Here is a 12006-nt window from a genome sequence, read left to right as displayed (position 1 = left end):
CCATGGCATTTTCCTGTGCACGAGCACAAACAGAATAGGGTTGTGCGGTTCGTTCTTAGCCACGTTGTTTGTTTCCAATTTACAAAAGCTGTGTATGAGCACCAGATTTTTTCCCCCAAGGCATACGCAGAAAGCACAGCTAGCAGAACGGGAAGAGATATTTGCTGGATATGAATGTGTATTGGATTAAGTTTGCAGACTGAGAGGAGCTGTCTTGGATATCACAAAAGCTTTAATAACAATTAAATTATACCAGTATAGCCTATATATTCTCCTTTAATAATCCCTAACATCACTTGTCACTCTTAAGCATCTTTGTTCATATATTTGCTTGTATAGCTACTTTTACTCAACCAGTCTGTATAATTTCACCGTTAACATTAAGAGTTTACAGGACATTTAGTTAGAAATTGACGACAATCCACCATCATCTTCCAAGTCCTTCTCCATGTCTTCTCCAAACTTCTCTCACACCTGCTGCTTTTCCTCTTTCACAGCAGAGGCTGCAGCCCTTTGGGTCCCTGCAACTGCCTCTGGAGTCCCCCGGCATAACATATCCCGGAAAGACTCCTTCAGTCGGACGGCTTCCGACTGAAGTTGTCACCGGTGTCCACCACGGTGTTCGTGGGTTACCGCCCCTTGAGGCACCTAAGACCTGAGCTCTCCACCACAGCTTCAGCAATAGAAACTTTGAACATTGTCCACTACGGTTCAATGCCCCCAACCTCCACAGGGATGCTCGAAAAGCTCCGCCGGAGATAATTGACTTTTTGGTCAAAGGTGCTCTGCTACCAGGTACTTATAAGCATCCCTATGTTCGAACATGGTTTGTTATAGACAATCCATGAATAGCACAGAAGTCCAACAACGAACGACCACTCGGATTCAGATTCGTTAGCCTACCGTTTGCTACGGTAGTCACTGGATTAAACGCGGTTAAAATGCTGACCGCTGTAGTGAGACTGTATTTCACTATAGAGGATTCTAACACTGGGACAATAGTACAACAGTTTGCCACTAAAGCTATGAGCGTGCGTGCGCGCGCGTCCGTCCGTCCGGCTCTACCATATGAGCTAACCCGGCCACCTATTTTTGTCTTTTTACAGCATCTTACTGGTAAAAGTAATTATTGTTAAGTTATTGTTAATACATTTTAAATAATCATTTAAATTCCCCCCTTTTGTGCAGATCATTGTTTCATTATTAAAATGTTTGGAATAGTTAAATAGGAAATACATTTCTCCAAATATAGGCAGTTTAAAACACTGTGACCGTATTGTCAATTTTGCAATATACACGCCAACTTTCTTAAGTCAAGTGGCATGTTATCTGTACGCATTTTGAGCTATCTGCTATCACATACAGGCCACTTGCCGTGTTGTCATGAAACGAAAGCTACAGTTGAGTTTAGGAAAAAAAGAACGGGGTTGGCTTCAGTAAAAGGAAAAAAGCAACTGTTTAGTTTAGGAAACACGACACGATCCTTGATCTCCTGGGTGAAAGTCCTGTGTTTTACCCATCCTCCACCCGCCCTTTCATACTCCTCGCTACATGTAAATTCACACGCAATTGCAAGGTAATGTAAGTCAATGGAGGCCAAACGGCAATTTTGGCAGATGTCTAGTCGCCAAGCCTAGCAACTAAATGAATTTAGGATTAGTTTTTAAATGCAGAACAGCCACAGCACTGGCCTTTTTTAAAATATTTTGAAACAGGTATTAAAGAGTTCTTAATAATCACTTAATCAATTCTGACGTCTTCCTCAAACATCATCAGCTAAATACTTGACATAAAAGGAAGACAGGAAATTAGGCTTATTCATTACTCCTATTATTGTGTGATTATATCTTTTGTACTTGCAATCTAATGTATATTACCATCTGTATTTCAAATGGAAATTAATACGATTTTGTAAGTGTTGATTTAAAGTCACTGCATTTTCAAAAGTCACTGTTTTTTTGTGGCCATTTCTGATAGAGACCTGGTCCAAACGGCACGTGTGCTTGACGGCGCTCGTCCCCTAACAGCTGCTTATATGAGGCAGCTTTGCAACATTTGAATGAACACTCCCTCTGGAATGCTTGCTGTCAGCAGGTTTGCTTGAAAAGCACCAGGGGAGATGGCACAGACTGCCCATCTGTACCCTGTTCTTATACTGAGAACTTGTTGTCCAGATGCATTATAAAGTACTATTTGCTAACTGCCTTTGTATGAATGCAGGAAACTGTTTATGACGGGTAACAGTTTTGGGGGGTTGTTGGAGAAACATGAATAACTTAATGTTTTTTTTTTAGAACCAAGGTTCACATGAAAATGACTTGGTGTGAGCTTTTTTTTTAGACTCCATACCATTTTGTTGATATGACAAAGCTTTGTAGGTACTCAGTTGCGTTTTCTACGTAATGAGACTTGTTGTTGATTAAATCAACCAAGTAGCCTGCTTCTATTTATAAAAAGAAATAGCATATATAATTGATGTGCTGAAAAAACCTGATGTGCTGGTAAAGCCTTGCCTGACTACGCCTTGCAAGTATGAACTTAAATGGAGAGAGAAGTAGTAAAATGGTGTTTTAGATTAATATTACATTTTAAATAATTCAAAACCGTACGGTATTTCCAAAAACATGAGATCCTCAGTTCTGTGCAATCGTAAAGTTTTCATTGACTACCATGTCTATAGACAAGCTATGCATTTCAAAATGTCACAAAGTGCTTGTAAACTAAGTCAATGGAGTTTCCCAAACTTGGATTTCATAATTTAATGCCAGGAATTTGTTTTGCATTATCCCTTAAGTGACAACACACAGCGCATCATAAAGATGATAAAATCATTATGCATGTTGCGCAGATTGGAATCTTTGGAGAAAAGAATTGGTTACTTGGGAAACTATTCTTTATTTTGCGCTTTATAATTTAGTACTTTATTGCAACGGAATTCCTGAGTGATCAAAAAAATAAAACATAACTCAGAGCAAGTCAAAGAATGTTTAAAAACTAGAAAATAAAGGTGAGAATTATATGATGAGAAGAAATGATAACAAAAACTTTGTGTATTTGCCTAAGCCATGCTGCTAAAATGTGGTCATGTTTACTCAAGTGAGTTTTTATTTGTATAGTCACAAATTACAGAACTTGCCTAGACGGTTTTAATAACAATCTAGATTTACACAACCTGCTCTGCTTAGAGAAAAACTAATATGAGAAAAAGGGGGACATTACAGGATGAGCAGCAGAACAGGGAACTCTTCTCCCAGGACTGACAGATATGCAACAGATAGTTTACATAAAGTAGCAGCACAATGGGGGAGGGAAACAGAATCACAATTTTAGGTACATTTTAAAAACTTTAGCGTATAATAGTAATCATCATGTGTAGCTGATAAAATTGCCTTCCCTTTTGTTACAACCTGCGCACCGGAAACTGCGCACTGTCCCTTTAACAGGCTGCACTGGTGCTTTGCCCTGTGCTAGGGCATGGTGGGGGAGGGAGGGTAGGGAGGTTGTTGATGGGAAGATGGGTCCTGATTGGCTGGACCTTACTGAGGGCAGTGACATCACATGGAGGAGAGGCCCTGTGGTGTAAAATAACATCTCCTTTTATGGGACGAGGTGGATCATTCCATTCTCAGGGAGAGGTGAGATTTTATTCCCCTCTCACTTCTCCCTTAATGCTGTCTTCATCCCTGCAGATTTTTCCCTCTAATTGGCCTGTGGGGCTGTTTTGTAAATTAATATAGCTAAGTACGTCTTGGATCAACCTTATTTTTTTCTTTAGTGTTAATCCTCTTCTTAAACCACCTCGTTTTATCAAGTTTTGTTTTACTAAAACAAAATGTTTTACCTCTATTAATTTTGAGTTTTAAGCTGTAATAAACCGTGGAAAGACATTTTGCTGTCTTTTATCATTGTCTCTCTTCTTTGATTTAAGACTTTAAGGTGAGATTTTATTTTTTTAAACAGACATATATTACAATGTTTCTGTTGTAAAACATTGTAATTTCTCTTGAGGGATTAATAAAATATAAATTATTATTATTACAAATGCCTCATCACTATGCTTTGTTGTGTAGAACCTTGTTCCTCAGTAAGTGCCTCTTTTCAATAATTCATAATTATGCTTTATCATGCTTTAATTTACTGTGATTAATAGATCCCTCTACTCTTTGCTGGGCAGTTTTTCCTCATAGATAAAGATTAAAATTGGCCCACAACCCTCTAAGCATCAAGACATGAGGCGCCACCAGGACTGTCTCACACTCTTGTGGACAGGAGACATGCCAAAAATCTTTTATCCCATCTTTCTCTCTAACATTCCGTCTTAACATTTACGCACTTACCCACCCCCAACCTCTTTTCAACTCTTGTTCTCCACACATGCCTTAACCTCAAAACACTTACACAGACAGAAACAAAAGCTGCGGCTCCCTACAACTTCACCTAGCATGTGGCTACCCCCGCTGTTTGCAGACGTGGTATCTACCGAGAACGAGCAGTCACCTCCCCTCCCTAAGTCAGATTTGTCACCACTCCAAGGAAATACACTGTACCTTCCAGTCGAGTAAAGAAACTGTAGTTGCACTCTTCCAAATGGACGCCCACAGATACATTTAGGGGAAAAAAGTGCCAGGTTGTCTTTTCTGCAGGAGGTTGGCGTAGAAATTTCGGCTGACAAGTCATAACGAGAATACTTCTGAATCCTCCTCCCTCCTCTTTCCAATGTTTCAGTGGTTGGGGCCATGGCCTCTCAGTCAGGGTAAGAAATGCACGGCTAGTTGGCTGCTTTCCTTATTTCTGTTTGTGTCTGGAAAGAATAAAGCACATTTCTTAATTTTCACTACATTGTACAAGTCAGACTTAAATGTTTTGGATGGTCTAATTGGCTGTCTAACAGAATCCCAGACTTGTATTCATGGTGTTCAGATGTCCACCATTCTTCCCTTTTTTTTCTTTCGTTTGATTGTGTTAAAGACGTGGCCTGGCTGTTATGTTGTGAGTTAGAAAGAAACAAACAGATGAGCTGATTAATTTAGGTACAGAGTGAACTGCCTCTTCAACTCTACAGACTTTGACCTTTTCAGTCTGGCACACCATTGAACAATTAGAATACACGTAGCTGGTCACCACACGCTGATAATGATGTATGCCATTTAAATTCATGTTGTATAAGAAGTGATATGCTTAGGGAAATTCTGTCCTTGTTTTCAAATAATCTGCAATGCCTACCTTACTATGTTTGCAACTGATCAACTGTAGTGGCTGGGCCTCAGATTCAGGCTTGGCAAAAAAAATCAGACAAAGGCTCATTTATGATCTGTGCTTCTTAACTTTTGCTCTATGATATAAATTAAATATTATGTTCCGGGTGTTTACCAAACTGGGCACTAATGTGTGGTTTTTCCAGAAGGCCATATGTTAAATAGCAGCTGAAATTGTGAAATAGTGGTTTATGTCTTAATTGTAAAGCCAACAATTTTTGTTATGTTCCCCCCCCACACACACCTTGCACGGCATTACAAGGCACAGCAGAGTGTAGCAGGGCAACGATGAGCGTAGCAGGATGTGTAGCAGCACCACGGCGACAGCTGAAAACATGATTTTGGAGCCTCCCTGATCCAAGAAATCATGCTGGGGGGAAAAAAAGAACACAAGGACTCCGGGGAATGATAGAGGAAAGATAAAGGAGAGAGGACCCCCAGCAGTCTAAAACTATTACAGCGTAACTAAGAGAGAAAAGTTAATAAGGGAAGCCTGTTTGGGCTAGAACTCTCCCCTGTTGGATCAGGCTGTACTGCCCTGCCTCCCTCTAGTTTTATTATATTATTGTTTGTATGGTAAATTAATCAGACGACTATAAAGAGAAGCAGACAAGAAAAGGGGTGCCACGTCTGCGATTATACACCCTCCCCCGCCGGTCTAGGTGAACGTTACGACTCCTCACTCCCTAACTATAAGCTTTATCAAAGAGGAGAGTTTTAAGTTTACTCTTAAATGTGGTGACTGTGTCCCCCAAACCCAGACCAGAAGCTGATTCCACAGGAGAGGAGTAGGTCATCCAAGATTTTGTATCATTTATGCATGCTTGAAGTTTAGCTCGCTGACTGGTTTTGTCAAGCTTGATTGATAGATATAATTGAGTGTCATCTGCATAATAATGAAAGTTAATAGTATTTCCTAATCATACTGCCTAGAGAAAGCAGATATTAGAATAGAATTGGTCCGAGCACTGAGCCTTGTGGTACGCCATGGCCAGCTTTAGTGTATTTGGAGGATTTATCGTTAACATTAACAAATTAGCAAAAAATAGGACTTAAACCAAATTAGTGTGATTCCTTTAATGCCAACTAATGCAGTGTGGCATCTAGCATTAACTGGATCTGGGGCAGTATGACTGGGCTATCCCCTCTATAATGCTGTAGTAGTTGCTGTGTCATGTTAGACAGACTTTTTCCTCTGCATAAGATTTTTTTTCTCTGTCCCTGCTCTCTTAGCACACTGTAGCTTCTATCCACTGTATTGGACACAGTACACGTGTGTTGATACTTGGGGTAACCCGCAATGCAGGCAAAAGTACAGTTGGTTGGGTGCCTGGGCCGCTCACCTGGTAGGGCATACGCCCATATATATATGTGTGTGTGTGTGTATGTATGTATGTATGTATGTATGTATATATATGAGAGAGAGAGGTTTAAACCTTGACGCAGTGGCCGCGGGTTCGACAGCTACCCTTTGCTGCATGTCGTTACCCCTCTCTCTCCCCTTTCCTGTCTTCAGCTATCCTATAGAAATAAAGGCATAAAAAATGACGAAAGAAGTACAGTTGGATCAAAGTTATTCAGTAATCGGTAAGTTGAAATGGCCAACATGTTACTTGACAAGTTCTTGATTCTTATACAAAGTTCATAAACATATCTCATTGTTGTCTATAGGACTATTCATATTTACTTATCCTTAAAGTCATATGATTTCATTAAAACAAAAACTGGCAAACAAACATTGTTTAACTGGATTTTTGGCATGCTTCTCCGTATACATTGTTGAAGTTTTTAGGCTGGTTTAGTGCCAACTTAAAAACCGGTTGCGCTCCGAGGCTTAATCCATATTCACACAGTCACATCACGTCACCAAGTTTTTCCCATTTTTTTCCATTCAGGTACTTAATGTACTTTGATATTTATTCAAAACCAAAAGCCTGCTGACTTTGTCCTCCATAAAGAGGACTAGAAGGATCTTTGCTGGTGTCGGCTTAAATACGAACATGTTTGCTCCAGTATTGTTGAAACCATTAGCAGACAAACGAGTCTTCTGTCTGAATTTCTAAAGTGCTTTGCTCCACTATGACAGGGTGTAACCCCTTGTTCACCTAATAAAAACCAATAGATTGGGCCAATTAGTTGGCAGAATGTACATGAGCTGTATTTACAAAGGATTCTGGGGCTTTTGACCATTCAGCGCTGTGATTACAGTTGCCCATTCACACATTCAGCCCCACTCCAAAACTGACATTGACAGGCTTAGTAACAAATACATGTAGTACCAGCATACTAAATGCACCCTTGGTGCATTATCGTGTTGTTTGTCTATTTATCTAACCAGCGGAGTTGTAGTGACTGTCATGTTCAGGCCATGAAACACTTTTTTTATTGTTGTACCACAGACAGCATTTGTAGCATGAAAGACCTTCAAATGATACTTGGTACTTATCAGCTGGGCGGTAGAATAGGCAAAAATAACTAACATCAAACTGAATTTACTAGGATGTGGCTGGAGTAAATCTTCCACTCTGTCAGCTGTAATAGATAATTGTTGTCTGTAAATGGAGATCACTTGTAGCAAGTTTGTTATTGTGCCATTTTACTCCAACAGTGTCTGTTTAATTTAAGACAATGTGTCATCTACACTTTGTTCTTAGCTATGCTGAAAATAAAGACCAGAGATGATAACAGTTGGTTGTTGATAGTTGTTTGAATTATGGATAGCCTAAACAATGTTTTCTTCTTTTCTTTACACCACTGCTGATTAAACTGGTGTTATTGGTGGTCACAACAGTTGTGAGTGACCTTGGTCGCTTCCTGAACTGTGGTTCGATGTAACCTAGCTAAAGTGTGTAAATCACGTTGCCTTTTATGAATCATTACTCATAGTTTGGTGTTGTCGAGGATGTGAAACAGGCACTGGTTTTGGGAAGACTTTGGTTGGAAAATACTATTAGGACTAATAAGCTTATATGTAGCCTAGTTTGTCTGCCTTTTCACGTCTTCTTTGACTTTGCTGTGTGTAGTGTTTGTTCCCCGTTGTAAAAACAGTTTCCTCTTTGCTTCTTTTCATCTTTTCATTCATACTTAGTAAAGATTGAAAACACCCCTGTGGGTTGTTTATGATCTAGGAGGAGGCCGGGTGGTTGCTGTATAATCACACTCTGTCAACAGCCTTTAAGTCATTGTTGTCAGTGAAGCTTTCAACCAAAACTGGGAGGTGACGGCCGGCTGATTATTTGCTTGTTTCCAGTTTCAAAAGCTCTGTAGTTGCTTTCTGTTAAACAACGTGCACAACAGACATAACAGTTACATTTTGTACTTTGTCAGGTTGGTTGCTCCTCAATAAACACTAGGGTTGGGTACTTTTCGCATCTGAACCAATACTAGTCACAATACCGGTACCTGAAATTTTGTTCCCTGTACCCAACGGTACTTTTTTCCGTACTTTCCCTCTGTAATTAGAAAAAAAATCATTTCTGTTGTAAAAATAATTTCAAACCTATTTACTTAGAACATTATTTATTTAGAATATTTTACCCTGACAAAAATTCAACAAAAATAAAACCACTCCCTCTCTCCTCCCAAACCCGTCCCTTCAACTTATCAAATTGAACAATTAGTGTCTTACTCACTGTAATTTATTCTGATAGTTGTACATTATATTTTAGCCTGTTTTGTTTTCATCATGACCATTTTTTAATTGCTCTTTAACGTTTCATGTAAAGCACTTTGAATTGTCTTGTTGCTGAAATGTGTTGTAGAAATAAAGTAGCCTTGCCTTACAGCCTCAGCCTGTCAGTTAGTCCCCAGGGCAGAGAAACCACCGTTGTACCTGCTCGTCTGAGGAAGTGTAATGTCAACAGCACCGCGATTCCATTGCGACTGCTTTCGGCTCGTCGTTAGTATCATATCGCAGTGAATGGTGTCTGCGTGAAGTTTTGAAAAATACCACACGTGAAAGCACTTTTTTGGCATCGCCGTGACTCACTGTGACTTCGACAAAACTGCAGGGCCGACGTAGATTGTTCCGTCCGCACCTCTGCGTGCGTGTCTGTCAGGCCTCTGCTCTCTGTCAATATGCAGGGAGGACGGATAAGCTTGCGCTTACTTTCAGGTACTGAAATTTGGCACCGTTTTTACGTGAACCAATACTTGGTAGTACCAACGTGATTTGGTCCGCACCGGTAAAGGTATCGGGTTCGGTACCCAACCCTAATAAACCCACACTTGTTCTGTCCAAAGGCCCGTGTTTTAATACTCCCAAGTGGCGTCCAGCACAATATTTTTATTTAAAAAGACAATAACAGCGTTTTATCCTCTGGTAAAGGACACAGTTTTGTTACACATTCATGCATTCAGTGTTGGTCTCTTTGGGGTAAATCCATACATTCACTTACAAGGTTTGTTCCCTCAGATAGCTCGCTACTTTTATGTTGGGAGTACACACTTTATGCTCAGAAGGACAGGAAGGGCAATGATGTGTGTTTAGCAAACCGTGATTGAGCTGGAGGCTTCAAGATACAGTTCAATAGGATGTACGTTATTAATTAATTACCTTTTTATGTTCTTACTGAGATTTTCCTTTGCATGTTGTGAGTTTATGCTTTTACAGTGACTCCAAAAAACAAACGTTTCTATTTGAATGGTATATTTTTGAGCTAACAACCATACAAATTGTAGTTGTATGACAATGTTGAAAATGGCCATTAGTATTTTCCGCTGCTGTACACGTTTACATTGACCATCTGTACAAACAGATTATTTGCTGTAGAAGTAGGCTACTGCGCATTGTCTAGACTAGTCTAAGCCTATTAGAGACTACTTTCTCCACAGGTCATCTCTGTGCTCCCCTCTGTTCAGCATGTGTGGGGTTTCACTTATGATGGGCCTATTTGTTGTTAACCAAAAAACGGACTCAAAGTGGAGGGCAGATGACGGCTACCTGACTGTATGGTCTGGGTTGAATAGGTGGAAACTTGTACTGATTGGTTTTCATTTCTGGACCAAAGAATCACAGCAGGATAGTTAACTGAAGGGCTAATGTTGTTTAGTTGTTACCTCACTGAAATCTAAGTTTTAGGGAAATTCTTACAGACTCGTCAGATGTTTCAAGAACACTTTCATGATACTGCGTCTTTTTGATAGCCATCCTTGTAAAGCCACAAGATAAGAAGTCTACAGTCTCTCCTCGGCGTGTTTTTATGTTGACTTGTTGTTGTTCTGTTTGCGTTATTAGCAACATGAACCGTGAGGACCGGAATGTGCTCCGAATGAAAGAAAGAGAAAGGAGAAATCAAGAAATCCAGCAGGGAGGAGGAGAGGCCTTTCCAGCAAATTCACCTCTCTTCCCTGAACCCTACAAAGTGGTAAGTTTGCTTACCTATCATTCAGTGTTGACCTGTCATTGATTCGTCAGTTTAGAGTAATTTGTTGCAGTGACAGGAAGTGAGAACTGCACATACTACCTGGAGCGTTCATGTTAATACAGTTTTGTCAACACACATCAGTGTGTGAGAGTACACAATTCCAGAGTGTGCATGAACTCTGTCACACACACGTACACAGCGCGAAGATGGACGGTGGCTGTCAGGCAGTAACTAGTCTAGCATTTTCAGACCTATCTACAACGCAATGGAGTAAGGTCTGGCTACACCACACATACGTTCTTGGATAGGAGAAAAAAACGCTCTGTTTTTTGTTTTTTTACATTTCGTTAAACCAACCATTACAGTCTTGGGCAGCACAAAGCTCCGGGTGCAGTGACAGTGGTCCTGCAAAATGCTCTAGGGAAGGAATTTTGTTTTGTTGGAACGTTTAGACCTGATTTAAAAATTCAAAACAAAAAAAACCTGCCACATTCAATATTAAATGATATTAACTGTATACACAATACATTAACGGGAGCTGTTAAGATTACGTAGCTGGATACATGGTTAAACGTAATTTGCTCTTATCAGTAGGGCTGGGCAATGTATTGATACTATATCGACATTGATATTTGAAGCTAGATCGGCTTAGATTTTGGTTATGTTAATATTGCGATATGACATAATTGTTGTCTTTTCCTGGCTTTAAAGGCTACATGACAGTAAAGTGATGTCATTTTCTTAACTTACCAGTCTGTTCCAGCTGTTCTATTATTTGCCTTAACCCACTTAGTCATTATATCCACATTATTGATGATTACTTATCTAAACTCTCATTGTGTAGATATTTTGTGAAAGCACCATTTATCATCCCAACAATATTGCCTCAATATCAACATTGATATATTTGGTAAAAATTGAATTGTATTTAATGTATTGTGATATTTAATTTTCTACATATCAATCAGCTCCACTAACCAGTGTAATGCCGTGTGTACTTCGTACATAGTAATCCACCCATCAGCCCCAAAATTTCACAGTTAGAGAGGGGAAATGGAATAAACATATTCTTTGTAAATCTTTACAATCATTCCCCGAAAAAAACAAAGCAGGCATGCCTTACTGCGCGATCCAAATTTTCTTCAAAACCCACCTTTTTCAGCGTGTAGCTTGATACCTAAAGTTTGTTTTTATCGCAGCGAACAGTTTGAGAACTGCAACACACAGAGAGCTGAAGGCGAGGGACATCATGCCCTGGATGTCAGGCATTTATCCTTGAAACATACTTCCGTTGATCCAGACTAGGAGGTACAATGGTGTCCCAAAGTGGTGTTGGGATTTAACGCTCACAGGCGACCTAACCGGCAAAACGTACTGCGGAATAC

At 39.9% G+C, this 12006-nt stretch overlaps 1 protein-coding gene across 11 annotated transcripts in view; it reads left to right on the top strand.

Moving 5' to 3' along the window:
- Positions 1 to 12006, top strand: part of aff4 (AF4/FMR2 family, member 4) — a 35230-nt gene that overhangs the window by 5481 nt on the left and 17743 nt on the right. For 4 of the 11 annotated variants that reach the window (XM_032533361.1, XM_032533365.1, XM_032533360.1 and 1 more), the window contains exons 1-2: positions 4505 to 4753; positions 10492 to 10621. The exons of 2 other annotated variants lie outside the window; for them this stretch is intronic. In XM_032533361.1, the coding sequence (XP_032389252.1) occupies positions 4737 to 4753; positions 10492 to 10621 (147 nt within the window). In that variant the 5' untranslated portion in view covers positions 4505 to 4736. Of the gene's footprint in view, positions 1 to 4504; positions 4754 to 10491; positions 10622 to 12006 lie in introns of those variants that run through there. 5 more of the 11 variants (XM_032533364.1, XM_032533368.1, XM_032533362.1 and 2 more) reach the window with 2 other exon arrangements.

This window comes from Etheostoma spectabile, chromosome 13 (assembly GCF_008692095.1).
Source record: "Etheostoma spectabile isolate EspeVRDwgs_2016 chromosome 13, UIUC_Espe_1.0, whole genome shotgun sequence".
Taxonomy (NCBI): domain Eukaryota; kingdom Metazoa; phylum Chordata; class Actinopteri; order Perciformes; family Percidae; genus Etheostoma; species Etheostoma spectabile.
The sequence above is the reverse complement of the archived record's forward strand: the minus strand, read 5'-3'. Positions and strand labels throughout refer to the sequence as shown.